Source organism: Dipodomys ordii, unplaced genomic scaffold (assembly GCF_000151885.1).
Source record: "Dipodomys ordii isolate 6190 unplaced genomic scaffold, Dord_2.0 Scaffold54, whole genome shotgun sequence".
Lineage (NCBI taxonomy): Eukaryota > Metazoa > Chordata > Mammalia > Rodentia > Heteromyidae > Dipodomys > Dipodomys ordii.
Genome location: NW_012267270.1, coordinates 2,654,126 through 2,676,979, shown reverse-complemented (window position 1 = coordinate 2,676,979; position 22,854 = coordinate 2,654,126). Strand labels below are relative to the sequence as shown.

General features: G+C 55.8%; 1 protein-coding gene across 1 annotated transcript in view; it reads left to right on the top strand.

The window, feature by feature from the left end:
* The window catches only part of Lrp5 (low density lipoprotein receptor-related protein 5), a 63,384-nt gene that overhangs the window by 5,380 nt on the left and 35,150 nt on the right, over nucleotides 1–22,854 (top strand). Inside the window, exons 2-6 of the mRNA XM_013021151.1 lie at nucleotides 152–349; nucleotides 2,702–2,898; nucleotides 3,963–4,094; nucleotides 20,371–20,767; nucleotides 21,765–21,936. Coding sequence (XP_012876605.1) covers nucleotides 156–349; nucleotides 2,702–2,898; nucleotides 3,963–4,094; nucleotides 20,371–20,767; nucleotides 21,765–21,936 — 1,092 coding nt within the window. The 5' untranslated portion in view covers nucleotides 152–155. The remainder of the gene's footprint in view (nucleotides 1–151; nucleotides 350–2,701; nucleotides 2,899–3,962; nucleotides 4,095–20,370; nucleotides 20,768–21,764; nucleotides 21,937–22,854) is intronic.

Here is a 22,854-nt window from a genome sequence, read left to right as displayed (position 1 = left end):
GTACTGAGACCATGTTCCATGTTCCAAAAGAAATAACAAGACATTTGGTTGGGTGAGCGTTCAGAATCCATGTCAGAGATCGGAACCAAACACCAACGTGGTAACTTCCTCCCCGCCTGCCCGCTTCCCCTCCCCTTCCCTCCCCCGTTAGGTACATGTACTGGACAGACTGGGGGGAGACGCCCCGCATCGAGCGGGCGGGGATGGATGGCAGTGCCCGGAAGATCATCGTGGACTCAGACATTTACTGGCCCAATGGGCTGACCATCGACCTGGAGGAGCAGAAGCTGTACTGGGCCGATGCCAAGCTCAGCTTCATCCACCGTGCCAACCTGGATGGCTCTTTCCGGTAAGTCCCCACCCGCCTGGGGTGCCCTTCCCCGTGGCACCCCTCCCCCTGGTGCCCTGCAGCCCTCAGAGCATTTGAAGGCAGTTCTTACCTCAGGCCTCTAGGCTGAAACCCTGGGGATCTGAGGGATTTGTCTGGCACTTTGGAGAACTTCAGAGCAGCAAGACAGTAGCGGTGGCACTCTGAAGTCCCCCCCCAAGTGGGGCGGGAGGGGTGGCCTCCTCCATCTGCTGTGTGACTGTTTCCACAGCAGATGCAGAAATTTACCCTAAGCCAGCCGGGAAGGACTACATAGCTGACATCTATGCACTGGTTTTGCTGCCAAAAGAGCAACAAAAACGTCCAGCTGGGCACTGGTGGCTCATGCTTGTAGTTCTAGCTACTCAGGAGGCTTAGATCTGAGGATCATGGTTCAAAGCCAGACTGGGTAGGAAAGTCTGAAACTTTTTTTTTTTTTTTTGTCCATTGTGGGGCATGAACTTGGGATCTGGGCACTGTCCCTGAGCTCTTTTTGCTTGAGGCTAGCGCTTTTCCACTGTGAGCTACAGCACCACTTCCAGTTTTCTGTGGTTAATTGGAGATAAGAGTCGCATAGACTTTCCTACCCCCGGCTGACTTTGAACCTTAATCCTCAGATCTCAGCCTCTTGAATAGCTAGGATGACAGGCGTGGGCCAGTGCCTGCTATCAGTGAGACTCTTTTTTTTTTGGTCCGGTCAAACTCTGGGCCTGGGCGCTGTCCCTCAGCTCTTCAGCTCAAGGCTAGCGCTCTACCACTTGAGCCACAGCGCCACTTCCAGCTTTTTTTCTTTTTGTTTATGTGGTGCTGAGGAATCGAACCCAGGGCCTCAGGCATGCAAGGCAAGCGCTCTACCACTGAGCCAACTTCCCAGCCCCTATCAGTGAGACTCTTATTTCCAATTAATCACCAGAAAAACTGGAAGTGGTGCTGTGACTCAAAGTGGTAGAGTGCTAGCCTTGAGCAAAAAGAGCTCAGAGACAGTACCTAGGCCCCAAGTTCAAGTTCTGCCACTGACAGAAAAAAGGACAAAACAAAACAAAGCTTTCAATTTAGGTGTCAGAATTTCAGTTAAGGGGCTGTGATTGGTTTCTGACACTGAGTGCTATCCCCCAACCCCAGCCCCCCACTCATGCTCCACAGCATCTTGGAGGCAGCAGCAGGGTTGGCTTAGTTACTATCCCTGCATCCTCGGTCTGGCTGGAGAGCCTAGCACATAGTAGGTGCTCAGTAAAATGGATTACATGAATGCATGCCAGGAAAGATCTTTTGCATCTCAGGGTAGTTGCTGTCAGAGCTTTCTGGTGTGCGCAGCAAGTCTAACTTCATTACCTTTAGATGTAGATCTGCCCTCCATGGACAGGTGAAGGGTTTTCTTGTTGACTGAATGAATACTGCGCTGTGTAGCTCCTGGTCTGCAGTGAGGGCTGATGTGGAGGGGCTCCGCAAATGCAGCCGGGCCCACGTAAGAGCACGGTCTGCGTGCCTCTTGGGCCTATGGATGGCAGATGCCAGGACCTCACAGGTGTTTTGCATGGGGGCCAGGGAGAAGCATCATCAGAAGTGGCTCCACAGGCAGGTCTGGCCCACACGTGTTCTGAGCTTAGAGCCGAGCTCCCGGCCAACGCTTCAGTTGTCCCCAGGTTGAACTGAGTCTAGAAGGGCCTGTTCAGGCACCCATACCAGCCTGGGCCTCAGGTTCTCTTGGGTCTCTTCTTTCCACACTGAGCTTTGACACAGTGTCCCATTGTGGCTTCTTGGGTGCAGGCAGCGCTGGCAGTTACGGAGGGTGCAGAGGCTGGAAAGGCTGCCGTCTGGGGTGGCAGCAGCGGGGTGGTGGTAGAGGCTAACACTTCCTTATGCCAACTGTTTTCTGGGATATTTATCAGTTTGTTAAACACTAACACTAGATCAGAGAGGACACACACTCACAGCGGGCCACACAGCGGGCCAGAGCCTGTCCTGGCAGTGGACGGACCTCAGACAACCACATGTCACTGTTTGAGTCAAACTCAGATCCCATCAGCAGTGTGTGTACTCTTGTTAAATACGACTTCCCCTTTGCCTGGCATTTTCCTTCCCTGATGCCAAATTTAATTCCTTCTGAAAACAGCCAGGATATTTGTAGGGCTGAGCACGTGGTCCAGGCGTTCTTGGGGAGGAGGGCTGCCTTCAGTCCCCAGGGTGACTCCTTGCCGTTCGTACCTTTCGTCTCTGGGGACTTTGCCTGGGGACCCTGTGTTCCTGGCCAGAGGCTGGCTGGGTGTGGGGGCGCCTGTGCTCGGACAGAGCTGGCCTCAGGGGTCTCACCCCTGCCCTCTGCCTCCCTTGTAGGCAGAAGGTGGTGGAGGGCAGCCTGACGCACCCCTTTGCCCTCACGTTGTCCGGGGACACCCTGTATTGGACGGACTGGCAGACGCGCTCCATCCACGCCTGTAACAAGAGGACAGGCGAGAAGAGGAGGGAGATCCTGAGCTCCCTCTACTCGCCCATGGACATCCAGGTGCTCAGCCAGGAGCGGCAGCCCCCCTGTGAGTGCCTGGGGGGCAGGTGGTAGGGTGGGGAGCCAGCGGGAGGAAAGGATGGGGTGGAGTCCGGGACATGGCAGAGAGCCAGTGGTTTGAGGGCAGAGCCACCAGGGTGGGCGGGACCACGATGGGCGGGGTCTGGAGGTAGGGTGGGGCCTTGAGGAAGGAAACTCCTGAGTTGGTAGTTCCCAGCTTGGGGTCCAGTAGGATCCTGGCCAAGGCCCTGGATCTCTGGGTCAGGGTTACAGGCTCACCTACTCCCTCAGGGACCAGATATTTATGGCTGAGCCATTGTGGGTTTAAACTTGGAACTTGAGCTTGGGTCCTGGGGCGGCAGCTGTTCTCAGTGCGGACAGAGGGCAGGGCAGGCCTCTGCCCTGTTTTCTGCTGGGGCCACCATGGCTCTTGGACTCATCTCTGCTCAGCCAACACAAGGAAGGAGGCAAATCTGCTGTTTCAGAGATGCTGAGCCCCACTTTCCCAGGTCCTAGACACCTTTGCTATGTTCAGTGCTCATTGGTCATAGAAGCACCTGGGGAAATGCCCAGCATGGCTACCCCACCTGAGGCTCCTGAGGCGGGGCCTGTGGCATCCAGGTACCGGAGGAGACAAGGCGGGCCTGTGCTCAAGAGCCCACTGCCGTAGGCTCCCCATCAGTGTTATGTGGGCAAGTCCCCAGGTCCTGCCAAGGAGCAAGGGTGGCATCTTCCGGGGGAGGTGCCCTTGGGGGCAGGTTTTCCTTGCTGGAGGAGCTCAGCATGGGGAAGCTTCAAGGGCAGGGCATGTCTGGGCTGGGATGGTGACTGGGAAGGTCACAGTTGGACTTGGAGAAGTTACAAGACAAGCTGATGAAGCTAATGGTCCAACACAGCCGATGGTAGGCAGTGAGGAGGGAGGGGCTGGGACTCCGTGGACGGGCTGGGGGTTGTCGGCAGGGACAGGTGAGGAGGTGGGATGCTACTTCACTTGGAAATGTGTGGCAGGGCAGTGGTTGGGCTGTGGGTGGTGACTGGGTGGGGGTCAGGTGCCCTGGTTCTGGAACTTACTCTCTCACTTGTTTTTTCCAGTCCACACTCAGTGTGAGGAGGACAATGGCGGCTGCTCCCACTTGTGCCTGCTGTCCCCGCGGGAGCCATTCTACACGTGCGCCTGCCCCACGGGCGTGCAGCTCCAGGACAATGGCAGGACCTGTAAAGCAGGTGAGGCAGGACTCGGAGAGGCAGCCTGGCCTGGGGGCGCCCGCCACCAGCTCGGGTGCCTCCGGAGACATGGCAGCCTGTGTCCATAGTCTGCTCGCTTTAGCAAAAGCTCTGAGCATTGTTAGCCCTGCACCAGATGGAGTTGGGCAGTAGATGGCTGAGATTTGTGGTCAGCTCTGGGCTCGGTGCCTGACAGGCAGATGGGTGGACAGTCTCAGCCACATTATCAGCCCTGCTGGAGCCTTGGGTCCCCTGGCTGTACAACCATGTAATGACTTGGTCATGTAGTAGTAATCACCCAGTAATGCATGAGGTGTGAACCCTAAACTATGAATATTATTATAGGACTGGGCGCTGGTGGCTCACACTTATAATCCTATCTACACAGGAGGCTGAGAGCTGAGGATCTTTGTTTGAAGTCAGCCCAGGCAGGAAAGTCTGTAAGACTTGTATCTCCAGTTAACTACCAAAAAAGCCAGAAGTGGAGCTGTGGCCCAAGTGATAGAGCAAAAAAAGCACCCAGGACCTGAGTTCAGGCTCCAGTACTGGCACAAAACAACCACCACAAAACAAGCTCTGTTTAGTATAGAGCAGGATAGTGGGGTGGGGTGACCAGGGTGGCAGGGCTGGGGTGCTGGGGCCCTGAGGGGCTCTCCCTCCTTGTCTGTAACCTTTTTCTCCTCCGTCCGTCCAAGTGCGCAGCAGCCCTGTGGCAGCAGGGGGCCACAGTGGGGCTGCTCCTGTTCTTCATGCACATTCTCCCCTGTCCACTGAGACTTGCCGTTCATGTCCACCCTGGCCCCTCACTCCCACAGAGTCCCCTGCCTTTGTGATGCCCTCATGGAAGCGGGCCATGACCACGGCCCTAATGGAGCTGCCTGAGGACGCACCCTCCCTCCTGTGTGGAGCCACCTTCCGCCTCTACCTTAGCCCCTAGCACTTGCTTCTTTTTGGTGATGCCACCACTGAACTGAAGGCTTCCTGCTTGCTAGGCAGTACTCTGCCACTCGAGCCATCCCCCCGGCCCCTTTTTGCTTGGTTTATTTTTCAGGTAGGTTCTTGTGCTTTTTGCTTAGGCCTGACCATGGATCTCTGCTTCCCCCAGTAGCTGGGATTACAGGCATGTAAAAGTGCTGTAAAGCACTCATTTGTGATAGGGTCTTGTTTGTGTTGACTCTGAACTTGTGATCCTTCTACCTCTCTAACCTGAGAAGCTAGGATTACATGTATGCACCACTGCGTCCAGCTGAACAGAATATCATAAACGGAGGGAGACTCGGCTGCTCATCAGAGAGGCTGTTACTGTGTCAGTTAGAGCTCCCCTCACAGTGGGCTGTTCTCCCAAGGAGGGAGAGGGAAATGAGCCAACATTTGAGAACTAGAAGCATGGATGATGCCAGTTTCCTGGTTCTCTTAAAGTAGGAACCCTACCATGTAGGACTGGCGCTTCCGATGAGGGCACACGCATTGAATCATTCATTCATCTTTCACGCATGCATCCTCTTACGCGTTCAGGAGGCACCTGCTGTGCACCCCACATTCCTAGGCCCTGGGCATCCTGCAGACCACTGTGCAGATAGTCCCTGGTTCCGGCCCGCACGCTAGGTGAGGGGCTAGGTGAGAGTGGGAAGATGGACAGCACCATGAGCCAGTGAACAGCTCTGCAGTCACTTAGGAGGCCCTGGTCCGGGGACTTTGGGGTCGCCATGAGGGATCCTGCTGTTCCGGGGTTTGGACACAGCAGGCTGAGGGAGCACTAGCGACATGTGAAGTGATTGTGGAGAGCAACCTGGCCAGGCTAGATTACCCCTCCTGTCACAGATGAGCTAACCTGAGGGTAAGTCACCAACCTGAGGTCACCATGGAAGGTTCTAGAAGATAGTCTTCCCATGGGGAGATGATCTGTCTGCTGATGCCTTGGGCCTGACTTGGTGGAGTGAGTCCCTGCTGTCATGCCCAGCCTGCTCCCCCATCCTCAGTTCCATATACTGCACTGGAGGGGGGTATTTGGTCTACTGGCTGCAGCTAGCTTTCTTACCCTCCTGCCGCTTTCCTGTTGGAGTAGGTGGATTCTGGACCCTTAGTTGGGCAGTGTCCGTCAATATTCCAGCAGGGAAGTTGGCCTCATTGATTGGTGATGCCTGGCTGAGTACTGTTGTTGGGTCAGCAGCTGGTGATGTCTGCTCTGGGAGTCCGAGGCCCTGGCTGTGTGCCATACAGCCTCCGTCTCCATTGTCTGAGTATTCCGAAACAGGCTGTATGTAGACATTTGTGGAAGGTGGTTAGGACACCCCAAAAATTGTATCATGCAGGGGTGCCTGACAGATACCCAAAAGTTCCAGCAACTCCTGCAGGCAACTTTTGTTAACAGATTCCATGTGATGTGTGCAAAATAAGATATGAGCCCTGGTAGGATCCAGAGGCTTGGCCCGGGGGGCTCACGGGAGGCACACAGCTGGAGAAGCCTGGGGGGTCCCTGAAGAGCTTACCCAAGCTCTTCCTCTGTCCTCCAGAGATGGATGGCGGCCAGGGCCTCGCCTGCGAGACCCCCGGCCTGCCCTTGTGTGGGAGATGGGAGGGCCCCGTGTGTTGTCGGGAGCAGGTGCACAGTCTGCCTTACCTTGCGTGCCATCCACACTCGCACTGCACAGTCTCTGTTAGAGCTGGGCGGCCTCTCGGGAAGTCTGAAATCACAGTCACTTCCCTCCCCAGGGATGGAGCGGGCTGGTCTCCTTTCCAGACTCCAGCCTGACACGCAGCCCTCCATCCTCTCTGCTTCCTGGGCTCCCACAGCCGGACCCTCTGAGCCCTGGGGACTGGTGCCCGCTGCTGAGCCCTTTAAGGGCATATTGTTCTTTCTGCAAATGCAAACTCTTGTCTGGGGAGTCCTGGGAGAGGGGCAGCTGGTTTGGCAGGGGTTGGGGGGGGGGAGGGAAGAAGGAGGTAGGAGGAGGGGGAAGGGAGAGGAGGACTATGTAGTGAGCAGCACAGAGGAGCTGCCTGGGATCTGGGAATCCAGGGCTCTGCTGTGCAAGCCAGGGTGGAGGACTTCCCAGAGGAGGTGGTACTACAGGCTGGGATGGCTCCAGCCCTGGAGGCTCTGCCGTCTGATGTGACTGCACTGACACATGTGGAGAGAAGCTGTCCCTGTCCCCGGGAGAGCTGTAGGGCTGATCACACAGCTCCCTGGGTGGCCAGGGACTCAGCTGCCCGGGGACCACCCGTCCCTGCCCCCCAACCTGAGAAACTCTTCTACAAAGACTCAGCTGGAGAAGCTGAGTGCGCTGGCGAAAAGCCTGCTTGGGGGCCGTGTACCCCGGGCCAGCGCATGTGCAGCGCGATGGGGCCCGGAGGCGTCAGGGGGATGGAAGGAAGAAACCGTAGGTCCTGGCCGGGCACAGCTGGCAGCGTGGCTCCGAGGTCCTGGTGGGCAGAGGCCTCATGCAGGCACGCGCTGGTCTTCCGAGGAATGAGTGTCCTGAAGATTGAGGATCAAAGGCCAGTGTCGTCCTGGGGTGAAGGCAGGGGTGCGTGAAGGAGGAGTTCAGTGGATGCACAGGCGTGTCCGCTTGGTCCCACATCCCCAGCGTGGCGGACTGAGCTCAGTGGGGACACAAATGCAGATAGGCCAGGGGAGGCGGCTCTGGGGCTGGGAGCTTGCAAAGACTTGGTTTTTGTGCCAGTGTTGGGGCATGAACTCCCTCAAGGCTAGTGCTTTACTACTTGAACCACACCTCCATTTCCAGCTTTTTGCTGGTTAATCGGAGATAAGAGTATCATGGACTTTTTTTTTTCCCTGAAGGGGCTTCAAACCTCAATCCTCAGATCTCAACCTCCTGAGTAATTAGGACTACAGGCATGAGCACTGGCATTTGGCTTGCGAAAAGATTTTCTGATTCAGAAACGCAGCACCGCAGACCCAGGGGTCAGAGCGGTAATTTTCAGTTGTGTGGCAGCTGCTCTGAATGACCTTGTTGATAATGGCAAGCCACAGTCAGGCTGTGCAATCTTCGAAAAGTACTTTGCCTCTCTGCTTCATTTTCCTCCTCTGCAGGGAGGCCAGTCTAACAGTGCTCGTCTCTGGAGTGGATTGGAGGAAGGCCGGGATGCTCAGAAAGTGGGAGCTGTACTTGAATTTGAACTTGAACTGTGAGCCAGGGAGCCAATCTGATTTGATGCCAAGAGAGCGATTCTTCCCAGAACGTTTAGAATCAGAAGCAGACGCCAGAGCTGGGTGGTGCCAAGAGGGACTGAGCTGGGGCGCTGGGGGGGAGGGCTGGAGGATGTGTGGTCCCCTTTCCCTGGGGTTGGAGCAGGGGCTGGGCTGTGCCTGAGCCGCTCAGGCACATATCCTGGTCCTGAGCCCATCACATACCCACTAACCAAAGTCTTGGTGAGGTGGGGCGGGGTCTGCCTCCTGGGTTCCCAGGGTCAGTGGCCGGTGGCAGGCTGCAGGGATGGGCACTGTCCTCCCCACTCCCCCAACTCTGGTTTGAAGGCAGGGCCTCAGCCTCGGCTCCTGGATTTCTGAGCTCTGCTCCAGTCAGCTGTCCTTTTCCTGCTTCGTGAAGTTGGAGTTGAAGAAATCCTCAAGGTGCCCTGACTCCTGCTTTGTCCTGGGTTTCAGGGAATGCAGACTGGCTAGCATTGGGGAGTCTCCCCTGAAGAAGAGGCTCACATGGCAGCCGGGCCAGGGCCCCAGTGAAAGGGGCAGGGCACTCCTGGGGACGCGGTGGTGTCCCTTTAGCTTGGGAAGGCACAGGACTGGGTCCATGCAAGGCTGTGCTGCAGTGGGGCAGGGCAGGCAGTGCCCCTACCCCTTCCCTTTTCCTTCCTTGTCTTCCTTGCTCCTTCCTCTCCCTGTCCCCCCCCCCCCCACTACTTTGGTTATTGAGACTGGGTCTCACGTGGAGCCTAAGCTGGCTCATGATCTGCCTGCTCTAACTTCCTGAGTGCTGGGATTACAGGCATGTACCACCACACCCATCTAGGAATAGCTTCTTACATGTCTTGCTGGGGTCAGCACAGGCTGGATTTGGACTCGATTCCCCCCTCCCCCTCTTGTGGGATGCCCTTCCACCTCCCTGTGCTTTGGACTCAAGGGTATCCTGCGGGCAACGGGACCTTTGGCTCGTGGGGTCTATGTCGCGGGTGTCTGTGGCTCAGAATGATGTGGTCCTGTCCCTGGGAAGGCTGAGGGCCCTGGCCGGGCCAGCCGAGGCCATCGGGCTCTGGGCCGGCCTCCTTCCCTGCCCCCGCCGTGGCGGCCTCCACAAGCAGCTGGCTTTGCTTTTCTCCCATGTTTTTTCAATTATGTGGATTGGGCTAAAAACAGCAGTAGCAGGGCCTGACTTGGGAGTTGCCACGGCCGCCGTCCTCGTGAGCCTGCGGCTCCCTGGCCGCCGGGTCTGCGTCCTGTTGTTTTGACTTTTGTCTCCAAGGCTTCTTCATGGCCTGGGGACGGGGTGGTGGGCTTAGGGGTGCGGCCCTTCTGTCCTGGGCTTTGAGGGACCAGGCCCGTGAATCCGGTGTCCTCAGTGACCCAAAAGGCAGACCTGGGCCTCGTAGTGGCCCCCGCGCCTCCCCCCTGAACCTCGCCAGACGTAGTCTTCATAGACGTTCATCCGTCAGGGCTGGGAAACTAGAAGTGGGGCCGATGGGGGTGGCGGGGGCGGCAGGACGAACAGAAGGCCACTGTTGGGGCTGACAGGCAGGCAGACAACTGGGGCCGCCGTCTCCAGGCCGCTCACGTCCATCGTCCATGCAGGCGGGAGGGATTAGTGCAGGGAATATGTAGCCCACAGCCCTGGGCCGGGAATAACGGGCGTGCTTGTTCCCAGAGTCTGGCTGGCTTGTCACTTATCAGGGAAGTGGGTCAAAGGGAAAAGAAAGGAGGCCCTGTGGGGTGTCTGCGCCAGGCCTTGATTGGCATTGACTTTCCCAGCAGAAGGCAGCTGCTGTTCTCAGCCAGGGACCGTGAATTTTTAATAGTAAGAAAATCGGATCCCCCGTACCAGTCCAGAAAATGGGGGAGCCTGCCCCAAGGGCCAGAGCGTTGCTTTTTAGGTGTAGCTATAACTTGGAGACAAGAACACACATTGTAAGTGTACATTCCCATTAGCTCTGACACCAGCAAGCATCTGCAAAACCACCCGGAAAACACCCCGTGCCCCTCTGCAGACCTCCTCCACTTCCTGACGCCTGTCACCAGGAATTAGTTTTGCCTGTTCTGGAACAGCACAGAAAGGAGACCACTCACTCGACATGTGTGCTTTTGTGTCCCGGCCAGAAGTTCACTTAAAGCTGTGGAAGAAGAAAGGAGACAGGCCGTGTCCTTGAGGGGAGCCTCAGGGCACTCCTCCAAACTCAGACCATTTAAGATGATGAAATAGTTGTGCAAAAGAATAGACCAACCCTTTTGGGGTTGGAGGCGTGGCTCAGATGGTAGAGCATTAGCCAGTGAGTGAAAGCATCAGACCAAGAGTTCAAGTCCTGGGCAGGGAAGTTGGCTCAGTGGTAGAGTGTTTGCCTTGTATGCATAAGGCTCTGGGTTCGATTCCTCAGCACCACATAAGCAAAAAAAAAAAGCCGGAAGTGATGCTATGGCTCAAGTGGTAGGGCAGTAGCCTTGAGCTGAAGAGCTGAGGGACAGCATGTACACCTCACAACCTACAAAAAAAAATGTTCAAGGCCTGCATAATAAATTATACAGGACTCTAGGCATTCATTCACACACAGTGAGACCAAAGCGGGACACTCTTAGGAGAGGAACACAAAGGCACAATGTCTGTGTACATCTGATCATACAAAATAACATTTGTAGAAATGAACTCCAGGGAAGTATAAACAAGAGTTTTTTTTCCTTCTTTTTTCTTTTTGTTGTTTTTAGTTGTGGGGCTTGAACTTGGGGCCTGGGTGCTGTCCCTCCTTTTGCTCTACCACTTTGAGCCATTGCACCACTTCTGGTTTTGAGGAAGTTAATTGGAGATGAGAGTATCACGGACTTTGCTGTGAGGACGGTCAGCCTCCTGAGAAGCTAGGACTATAGGCATGAGCCACTAGTACCTGACTGTTTTATTTTTGTTCCATTTCTTTGTTCATATGTCTTTGGGACTGTGATGGGGGCACAGAAATGCAGGGACGGAGTGTGAACAGATGCAGCAGTGGTCCTTGCTAGACACTGTGTTAAAACTTTTGGGTTTATATGAGAGAGGGAAAACTAGAAGACAGAAAGGGAAGGGGTGACATTGTCCCAAACGCAATGTACTCATTACCTGACTTACAGAACTGTCACCCCTTTGTATATCACCTTTATAATAACAACTTAAAAATAAAGAGTTTGAGTCCTGGTCTTGGACAAAAATAAAGTAGTTGTACAGAGGAGTTACAACTCCGTATCAGGTTTGGAGTGCAGTGCTTCTTGATGAGTCTTTCTCCCCATCTTTCCTCCCCCATCTCTACCCTTGAGTTCGGCAGTTCAGTTTTTACATAATGTGTATTGAATGGCTGCGTTTGCTCTCCTTCCATTCTCTCCCTCCATTCATGCTTTTCTACTGACTGAGCTTGTGCCCTCCCCTCTCTCTCCCAGTTCTACTTGGGGGGAGAGGCGGGGGGGCAGCGACCTGCAGGTCCCGTGGCCCCCGTGGGCTGATGCCTCAGGCTGCCTGCTTGTGCAGTTCCAGCCCTCTTCGTGTCATCCTCTCTCTGCCTTTTACCACCTGTTCCATGGAAATGGGCAGGTGACCTGCTCCGTGCCTACCTCCTGAGTCTCGGCCTCCACCTGCTGGTGCTGTGTTTGCTTCCCCTGCTGCTGTGATCGGCCTCTGCTTCCGGCTGGTCTCACCCTCCAACCCTTGCCCTGGAGTCTCCTTGGCTCCCCAGCCCCTCTTCTGAGAGGGAGGCAGATGCTTCAGGTGCTGCTCTGATGGATGAGGGTGCCGGCTTCCCCTACGGCCAGCCATGAGGCCTGGAAGGGTCTGGATGTGTTGACTGTGGTGCTCAGAGCTCAGGGTCTTCATTCTGAGTCAGGTGGGCCTCCTTGTTTCCTCTGCCCCATCTCCAAGGGCTGGGTGGGTACGGGAGTGTCCCACCCTGTGTCTGTGAGGGATAAGTTCTTTGTGCCTTTTCTACCTAGGAAGAGCATATGGGTCATGCCTCCTGATTTACAAATTGTAAAGTTCTCTGTACTTGATCTCCCTCGAACCAGGCAAGCCGTGTGTGTGTGTGTGTGTGTGTGTCTGTGTGTGTGTGTGTGTTAAACTCAGGGCCTTGCTAGATAAATGCTCTACCACATGAGCCATGTTCCCCATTGTATCTTACTTCAGTTATGTTTTGGGTGGGGTCTTGTGGCTTTGCTTGGGGCCTGCCTGGATGGGCTCCTTTTAACCTATTGCCTCCTGTGTAGCTGGGATCATAGGCAAGTATCCCCATGTCTGGCTTGCTGATCGAGATGGGGCTGGCCTTCAGTCACAATCTTGCTCTCCACCTCTGCACTTGCAAGGATTCCAAGAGTGAGCCAGTGTGCCTGGCCTAGTCAGCCACACTTGACCTAATGACGCGTTGTTTTTGTTGTTTGTCTTCACATGGTTCAGCTAATGTGTTCCTTGGAGCACAGCCCGCCACTGAGTGGTGGCGGTCATGGTGATGGCGCCCCCTGGGGGAACAGCTGGTGTGGTGGGCGCACGGTGTCTGTTCCAGTGTGGAGCTCAAGGACACGCGCGGGGACTGGACCTCCGGGGTATCCCGCTGAGTCCCACAGAGGTGAGAGCTTGCTGGCGCTGCAGGTGCAGGCGTGCAGACAGGATGAGAGCATCCCAACCCGGGCCCACCCTTGGGTCCTGCAGAGGGGCGGCGGCCGCTCAGGAGCTGCGGGGCAGCGTGCAACCAGCAGCACAGATCGTCAGGGGTCTTCTTCCTGAGCGCCTCCCCAGAATCTGGATTCAGAAAGGCACCTGAGGGGAGGACACAGCCCCCACCCACACGGGACTGGCTATCCAGCCCCTCCCACCCCAGCCCCCACATCCTGTGTTTCAGACAAACCTTTGATTAGCCCAACAACGTCATTGTCATCACACTTTGTTCCTCGTGGCCTCTGCCTCTCTGGGGATGTGTGAGGTTAATTCCTCAGGAAGGGGGCCAAGGTCACAGGCTTTGTGGAGGAGCTTCCCAGCCTTGCTGGAGTCGTCTGCGTAGGAACCAGAGGTCAAGTTGCTTGCTGTAGGTCATTCAGTGCAGAAATAGGGCTGGGAGCTCAAGTCGGGGTTGTCTTCCCGGGAGCTGGCGTGCTGACCTGCGCACCAGCAGCTGCGATGGGGCGGGGTGGGGGAAGAAGAGGGGCAGATGCAGGCAGCTGAGACCCAGGTGACGCCAGCATGCGGGAGGTTGGAGGCCCTGGGCTAGTCAGTGGCCCTCCACCCCTGGCCATTTAAGAGCCAAACAGGCAGTATAGTGGCTCACGTTTGTAATCAGGCTACTCAGGAGACTGAGACTTGAGGACTGCAGTTCAAAGCCAGACAGAGCAGACAAACCCAAGACATATCCAATTAGCCAGCATAAAACCAGAAGTGGAGGTATTGCTCAAGTGGTAGAGCACCAGCCTTGAGTGCTAAAGCTAAGGCTCTGAGTTCAAGGCCCAGGAAAAAGCCGAGCACATGGAGCCGGGCCAAATGAGAGGTCAGGCTGCCTGTGGCCCTCCAGGTTGGCTGCAGCCTTCCTACGTGTGCGGCTCTGGGTGGAGCCTGTGGGCAGACAGCTGCTCAGACCTCCGGTTGTGAGCAGGGCCAGCGCTGGGCTCAGCCACTTCCTCTGTGCCTTGTGACCCTGTGGTCACTGCCGGGTTTCCTGGGCCAAGGTGCCGGTCTGCGGTCTCAGCATTTGTCCAACCACTGACCCCAAGGAGGGCCGTGGGGAAACTTAATCAATTGCTTAAAAAACAAAAAGACTCTGGATGGCAGCCAGCTGGGAAGCTGTGGGGCCACCTGTTTACGGCCTTTGAGGCTGCAGAATGGAGAGCGGCCTGCACGACGCTGGCCTGCCCCTGGAGGAGGCGGAGGTGTGGAGCAGGCGAGCTCACCAGCCATCCTGCTCCTGACCTGTGGTCATCTGTGTGAGGCAGGGTCATGATGTCCTGGGTGCGGGGAGGCTGAGGTGCCCTGACCATTGGGCAGTACTGCCGGTGCCCTGGCAGCTTTGGGGTGCAGGTGGGTTCTTCTACCCTTGCTTCCTTCTCCTACAAGTCCAGCACACCTCCGCTGCTAGCTCTAGTGTGTTGCTGGCTCCTGAGCTGCCCCGTAAGCAAGCTCTGTACTGTGCCCCAGCCCGTGCCTTCCCCCCCCCACCCCGCCTTATCCACACCTTTCACAACACCAGAATAATGGAGCAAGTCAGAATGACCATCATTCCCCCATGCAGAGCTAGCTGCTCCTGGCATGCTAGGAGCTGTGTGTTCCTCAGTCGCCTTTCTAGGCGCACATTCAGCATTTCCTGTTGTGTTCGCATTTCCTTCTCCATTTTTTGTTCAGAGCATTCTCTGCGCCACTGACTCCTGTCTGCTTCCTGGTGATCTGGGTCTCTGCAACAACCTGTAACATGTGTGTGTGCGCACACGCGTGTGCGCGAGTGCCTGTGTGCTCTGTGACCAGGGCTTGAACTCAGGAGCCTCAAGCTCTACCACAGGTGCTCTATCACTTGACCCATGAGTTTCAGCCTGGTTTTGCTCTTTGATTTTTCTAGTTACTTAGAGATGGGAGTCTCATGGACTTTTCTTCCTGGGCTAGCCTTGAAACATGTTCTTTCAACTGTTCAGCCTCCTGAGTAGCTAGGATTCCACTCGCACCTGGCCTTTCCCCTTGTCTTTCCTTTGGCTTTGTTTTGCTGCTGTTGTGACTAGGTGTGGTGGCTGTAGGTGGATCTGGGCCCATGTCCAGCCTCTTTCCTTGGCTTTCTCTGAGGGGAGGTAAAGGGGGACGGGGTCCCAAAATCTTGTCCAAGATGATGTTCCAGGCTCCCATCCTGCTAGAAGACTTGCCTCCCCACAGAGGATGAAATAAGCCATTTTATCAGGTGACAAGAGGCTGCTTGCTTTATTTTCATATTACTAAGACATAATATTCTGTATTTAGTTTCCATTGTCTTTTTTATGGGGAGGTGTTGGGATTTGAACTCAGGACCCTGCACTTGTTGGGAAAGTGCTCTACCACTTTGAGCCATGCCTTTAGCCTTTTTATGTTTGTTGGTTGTGTTTTTCTAAGACAGGATTTCTTGTGATGCCCAGTGTGGGTTGGTTGGTCCTTCTGCCTCAGCTTCCTGAGCACTGGTGTTCCATAGAATGGAATGGCTGCAGGTTTTTTTCCTTGGTCAATTTGTGGTCTTTTCCTCTTGCTGTTGGGTTTGGGATGGTTTTTGGTTGGCTTCACTTTTTAGGTTTACAGAAGGATCAGGGGCAAGTGCAGGGAGCCCCCTGTAGTTGGCTCCCGTTGTTTCAGTCTGACATGCTTGTACATGGTTAGCCCTGCGCAGCCTTCGCCACCTGTTTTTCTACAGCCTGAGAGCATAGAATGGTGCTTCCTTTCCTGCACGAGCCAGAAGGCAGAAAGAACATGTCTGTGTCTAGGGGTCATACCACCCGTTTGCCTGTTGTCTGTGACCACTTCCCGCCTGGCCACAAGCCTGAGACAGAGGAAAGCCTCATGTGCCCAAAATACCTGTTCTCTAGCCATTTTTTTTTCAGTATTGGGGTTTGAACCCAGTACTACATGCTTGTTATTTTAAAAAATTTATTATAAAGGTGATGTACAGAAGGGCTACAGTAACGGAGGTCAGCTAATGAGTACATTTCTTTTTGGACAGTGTCACCCCTCCCCTTGCTGTGTTCCTTCCTGTTTCCCCACCTCCACACACAAGTTGTATAGCTCATTTCCGAAAGTGTCTGGTGCGTACCTCTGCTGCATCTGTTCACCTTTGTTTTGGTTATTTTTGAGATAGGGTCTTGCCTTTTTGCCTGAGCTGGCATGGGCCGTGACCCATTTTACACCACATGCCACAGCTCGGCTGGTGTGATGGGCATGGATGGCCAGACGCAGCTTTTATATTGGTTGTGATAGGGACTCCTAAACTTTTTGCCCAGGCCAGTCTCTAACTCTTAGCTTCTGCTTAGTTTCTCAAGCGGCTAGAATTTCAGGCATAAGCTACCATGTCTGGTCTGTCTGGCTATTTATGGAAACTATTTGTGGACTTCATTAAAAGACTAGAGGCTACTGGGGACCTCCGAGCATGTTTCCTTGTGGGACTTTGAGGTTGTCTGTCGGTCTATCTCTGGAGTGGTCAGCAGGCACAAGGCCACTCTGGAAGCGGGATAGGCATGAAGGGGCGTGGTGTCATGCACGCAGGGCCGGGGGTGGGGGGAGGAAGGGGAAAATGTCTTATATGAAGTTTGGGACCTGTAGGACAGCTCACATCAGTGGTGGTCACTCATGACCCCATTCTGCCCAGTGCAGCTGCAGAGTGGCCCTGGCCATTGCTGACCACTGTGTTACTGTCCAGCTACCCCTTCTGCCTGCTTTGGTTCTCTGTAAGCTTTCTTCCAGTGCTCTGCTTCCTGGGCTTCCACACAGGATTGTGCCCCTCAGAGAATTCCTGGTCCTGTCCCTGTTTTTGTGACCTGGCTTGGAATTAGTCTTTGTGGAGGTAACAGGTGAAACTGAGCCACGCCACAGCAGGGGAAGGGCCATGTGGCACCAGAGACTGAGATCAGAGTGATGTGGTCACAAGCCAAAGACACCAAGTATTTCCAGAATTATGGGGAGCTGCAGGAGGCAGGAAGGATACGTTTCCCTAGAGCCTTTGAGGGAGCTTGTTCCTGCCATACCTGTATCCTTCACTTATGTGGGTTCTAGACCTAAGAGGGAATACATTTCTGTTGTTAGCATCTCCTAGGCTGCTGGGGTGCAGGCTCATGCTTCTAATCCCAGGATTGTAGCTGGCGTCTAGCCTGGCTAGACAAATCTAACTTGTCTCCAGTGATCCTGCAAGAGCTGGAAGTGGAGGCATGGCTCAAATGATAGAGCCAAAAAACTAAGCAAGATCAGGAGGCCTTGAGTTCAAGCCCCAGTACTGGAACCAAAATAAAATCCCTCAGTCTGTTGGAGTGACGTGACAGCCCGCCATGTGCTGCTGTGCCTGTGAGCTGGGTGTGGGGACAGCTTGGTCATGATGGAGAGTGCTGGGCAAGATGTGCCCATGACCCCAGACCAGCCCGCAGGACGGCTTTTGTGTTGGGTGCCTTCTGGGAGGGAGGGGAGAGGTTAGGAGCCTGGCTCCAGGGCTCATTGCTGAGTTTGGGGTGCAGAGGAATTGGGGGGGCTTTCATTTTCTTTAGCAATGCCACTGGAGCTGGGACAGGCTGTTTGGTGGAATAACTCTAGAGAAACCCACTTAACCAAACTTTGTCTCCAAAGGGCTCCCCAGTGTTTAACAAGCCCACCGGGTCCGCCCTGCCCGTCCTCCCAGCCAGGGATGCTGGGTGCACCTTGCTTACACAGACCTTTCTGGAGGTGACATGGCACCAGACTAGGCAAGCTTCCATTGGATACTTTTGTGTGGACACTGTGGCTGGTGGCCTGTCCCCATAGCTGTTCTCTGCTGGCCTGGTCCTGGACAGAGTCCCCCTCCATGCTGGGCTCGGCTCAGACGGCAGGCCTGCCAGGCTAGGTTCTGGTCTCTTACTTTTGACTCAGAAACTTCAAGGGTCTTGCAGCCCATCGGTGGACATCTGTAGGTCTGGTCTAGCCACAGCTGCCAGCCTGCTGTGGCCCTCCAGACTTCATTCTGAGTCGTTCTGAGAGAGACGGGGTCTGATGGTCGCATATGTGCCGGGCTCGGTCTGCTGGTTGGCAGAGAGCTGGGCTGCAGCGCTCAGTCCTGGTGGTCCTGGGACAGAGGCCCACCTGGCTGTGCCTTGGTTTCCAGAGGTGGCTGAGGAAGCAGCTAGATGTCAGGACTAGACAGGAACCAGGTTCCATCCAGTGTGGGTGACTGATTCCTTACCATTGATGGGGAAACAGGCCCAGAGAAAGCCAGGCCCCGCCCAGGGTCCACCATGGAGAGGGAGGTGTTCTCCCTAGGACTCCTGGGATCCAGTGCGGCTTGAGTCCAGCCAGTTTGGTGCCAGCTTGGGCTCGAAAGGAAGAATGCCAGGGTCCTGTGAGCCTGCGGGCCAGTGCCTGGGGCAAGGGCACAGGCTCAGTCTGGGCACTGGGGCCTGCCTGGGAAGCAGAACCAACTTCCCAGAAGAGCAGGAGGCAACCTGTTGACCAGATCTTGAAGGACAGATCAGAGTTCACCAGCTTTTTGGGAGAAGAGCCAGAGGAGAAACTTGTCCAGGGCAACACATAAAATCAGAACTTGTGTGAACCCTTCTCTGGGGTATAATTGGGGTCACAGAGATCCCTGCTGCAGTTGGGCACCATGGAAGGCTGCTGTTGCTTTACTTTCCCCACCCGCTGCCTCAGTTTACCCAACAAGTCTTCAGTCTGGGCCCTGTTGCTGTGGTGTGTGCACCCTCTAGTGGCCAACTCACATTATGAGCTGGGGTTAGGAGCTGGCACCAGGAAGGGGCCTGTCCTCAGGAAGCGCAGGGATCTTTGTAGGGTTCCTTGTGGAGGAAGCAGGTGGACTAGCAGAGTCCACCCACTGTTCCAAGCCCTCACTTTGGCCAGGCACCACAAGACAGAGCAGTTGGCCCATGGGCCAGGCTATACCGGAGGCTCCGATCCCTTTATGTCTGGCCCCCAAGCTGCTTTGTGACTGCTGACAAGTGACTCCAGTATACCAGAAGTGATTCTGGCCCTGATATTTTTGGTTCTCTGGGTCCTTGGAACCAGGAAGAACTGGAATAAATGCATGAAGGGGGCGTGTCTGGCCCCAGCCGCCTTGGGAAGCATCTGTGTCAGGGTTGATAGGAACTGGCCTCGGGTTCCATGGGCATCTTCCACTGGAAGTTGTGATAAGTCCCACGGGCAGGCGTGGGCCTGAGACATGTCTATACGAGCCCTGCCTTCTGTTCTCTGGGCCCTGGGTCCCAGAGATGGCTCTTTAAGGTGTGATTTTCAACGTGGGCCTCGTGTCCCCAGGACCAGTCACCCCCGTGCGGAGGCTGCAGACCCCATCGCTCCACCGACCCTGGGAGAGTGAGGCCAGCCACAGGTGCTGGGAGCATTGATGGCCAGGGGATTGCCTGGACCTCTGGGGTGAGGGACCCGTGTCGCTTTCAGGAAAGGAGGGACTTGCTTGAGACCAGCATGGCCCGGCTTCCCTCTGCGCCAGCTCATGCCTAGCCCGGCTGCAGGTGCATCCTGGTTGGGGGAGGCACGCGGTCCCCTTGTCTGCTACTTGGGCGTAACTCTCAACACCATTCGCTTGCCCGTATTGTGAAGGGCTCCACCGGGAAGCATCTCAGCCCCCCAGGCTCGGCCCTGAGGCCCCATGGAGTCCGGGGAAGCGTGTCCTAGCACATATTCAAAGTGTGTGAAGGTGCCTTGCCTGTCCCTCACCTGTAGCCTCTGTTCAGAAACCAGGTTTGGGTCGCTAGGGTTAAGCGTCACATTCCGAGGGCCTGTTCTTAAGGCCCAGGTATGTGCAGTGGAGCCCTGCTAGTTGCTAGCCAAAGCCTGAACCCTTGGGTTTAGGCTGGGCTGAGGTCAGAACATGTGCAGCCCTGGAGATGTTTCTAGTCTCTGCCTTGGTAGTCGGGGGCGAAGTGACCTTTGATTCAGTGTTGGCATTGGGGGAGCCCTAGTGTCTGAAGACCTTCAGGCCTCTGGGCCCTGGGAAAGGTCAGGGCGTGGGGGAGGGTAATTCACTTGATGGACGTCCCCAGCCCTGCCTGGGAGCTCAACCGCAGAGCAAGATGAACACCTGCCCATAGAGCAGACATGGGGTCCCAAGCTGCAGGGAGAAGAGCTTCACGTACGAAGTGGCCATTCCATCAGGCAAGTGAGAAGAAACAGCCATGGTTGGGGCCAGCTGGGGGCTTCAAAAAGCAGGGCTGGAGGCTGAGGGCTGAGGTCTGGAGAAGGGCTTTCAGGAGAGCTGACAGAGACCCCGCTGGTGCAAGCCGGAGGGCCGGGCTGAGTGGCTTTCTTCTGGTTACTTGGCTCGTCCTCTATAAAGTAAGGAAACAATAGTGCCAACCACAGCAGGGCTCCTGTGAGGATGAACTGGTGACCATAGGAAGACCTGGGTGACCGCAGACCCCCGAGCCCGGCCCTTATCTCCGCAGGGGCCGAGGAGGTGCTGCTGCTGGCCCGGCGGACGGACCTGCGGAGGATCTCTCTGGACACGCCGGACTTCACCGACATCGTGCTGCAGGTGGACGACATCCGGCACGCCATCGCCATCGACTACGACCCTCTGGAGGGCTACGTGTACTGGACGGACGACGAGGTGCGGGCCATCCGCAGGGCCTACCTGGACGGCTCGGGCGCGCAGACGCTGGTCAACACGGAGATCAACGACCCCGACGGCATCGCCGTGGACTGGGTGGCCCGCAACCTCTACTGGACCGACACGGGCACCGACCGCATCGAGGTCACGCGCCTCAACGGCACCTCCCGCAAGATTCTGGTGTCCGAGGACCTGGACGAGCCCCGAGCCATCGTGCTGCACCCTGTGATGGGGTAAGGCCGGGCTGTGGGCAACGGCTGTGGGGGGGGGGCGCACGCGGCACCCCTGGGGCCAGCGGTGGGCAACGGCCGTGGGGGCGCACAAGGGGTGCACACGGCACCAGAGGCCTGGAGGGGAACGGTGCAGAGGGAGGCCTGGGCCAGGACCTGGTGGGTGGGGCGACCCTGTGGGCGGGGCCTCCTCAGTGTGCCTAGCCAATGGGGCAGGGCTTCAGAGTTCCTAGCCCAGGGGCAAGGCTTCTCCCCTTCCTAGCCAGTGGGCGTGGCCTCGGTTCCTAGCCAACGGGTGAGGCCTCTCCCCTCCGAGGCTGGTGGGCGGGGCCTCCCCAGAACAAGGAAATGATGGGCCGGGGCTCCTCCCTTGTGGGGCGGGGCCTCCTGGGTGCTGCTGAGGCTGCTGGTCCGTGGACCAGATTTTGGGAAGCACCGGGGCAGGCTGTTGTCTGATGCGTGGGGAAACCTGGAGACCATTGGGCTTTCATTTGTCCTCATTCTTTTCTTTTTTATTGTTGTTGGTATGAGGTTTGAGCTCTGAGCTTCATGCTGTCTAAGCAGGATGGTTCTACTGCTTGAGCAAAAGCTCCCTCCCTGGACCCAGAGTCCTCATTCCAATTTTCCCTTTTAAATCTCTGTGCAAGCGATGAGCTTATGGGTCAGCGTGGGGCCTGCGAGACCCAAGGCAACTCGGAGGGTTGTCCAGTGCCTTCCTGGGGCTCCTGACTCCACCTGAGGTGGGGGTGTGTGGTGCTCTAGGGTTGGGGCTGGGGTACACTTGATGTCATGTCGGCTGTGTCCTGAGATGCCCTGGAGCTGAAGGACAGAGGCAGTGGCTGCTGAGGACCCAGGGGCACCAAGTGTGTCTCCTATGCGTGGGCCAGAGCAGGTTATGACTGTCTGTGCCTGGCCTCCCTCCTGTGGAACCCTAGCCAGACTGCCAGCACTTGGCGAGCACTCTGATGGATGCTGCCATATGCATTTGCTTCTTTTCCAGCCTCATGTACTGGACAGACTGGGGGGAAAACCCCAAAATCGAGTGTGCCAACTTGGATGGGCGGGAGCGACATGTCCTAGTGAACACCTCCCTCGGGTGGCCCAATGGCCTGGCCCTGGATCTGCAGGAGGGCAAGCTGTATTGGGGTGATGCCAAGACTGACAAAATTGAGGTAAGTTGTACACATGGGACAGAGGACAGGGGCATGGGACAGAGGGCAGGGCCACGGACTGAGGGAGTGGGTGGGCTCAAGAAACCCCTTGGTGCAGCTGCATACCATGTGGCCAGGTGCTGTATTGCTGCCCTTAAACCCTGACTTTCCTGCAGAGCCACGCGTGTGGGCATGGTGGCTCGTCACATGTATGTGAGTACTGATGAATGCCTGTGTTCTGATGCTTGGTCAAATGGAAGTCTTAAAATTTTAATGTAAATTTTTTATTTGCTGGTACTGGGATTTGAACTCAGGGTCTTGCTCTTGACAAGTAGGCACTTTACTACTTGAGTCATATCCCCAACCCTTTTTGCTTTAGTTGTTTTTCTTTCTTTTTTTGGGGGGGGGGTCCGGTTGTGGGGCCTGAACACTGTCCCTCAGCTCTTCAGCTCAAGGCTAGCGCTCTACCACTTGAGCCACAGCGCTACTTCTAGCTTTTTTCTTTTTGCTTATGTGGTGCTGAGGAATCGAACCCAGGGCCTCATGCATGCAAGGCAAGCACTCTACCACTGAGCCACCTTCCCAGCCCAGCTTTAGTTGTTTTTCAAATAGGGTCTCTAATATGCCCAGCCAGGCTTGCCCTCTCAGGAGCCCTGGCGGGGGTAGGGGGGGTGGGCAGACACGAGTGAGACAACACAGACAAGCCATGGGATTTCACACTGCTTCTCAGCAAAAAGAGCCTTGGCACTGTGGGTGAAGGGAACTCATCAGGAGCACTCAAGGTGAAGGCACCACCTTGAGGTGGGCTGTTACCTTAATTGCAGGGCCAGGGCATGGCCATCTGGGTTTTATGAGGGAGCCTCTGTGATGGGGAAAGAGCCATTTCTTGCTCCTTCTCATGTCTGCCTGACACCTCAAGTACATGGGGCCAAGCAACTA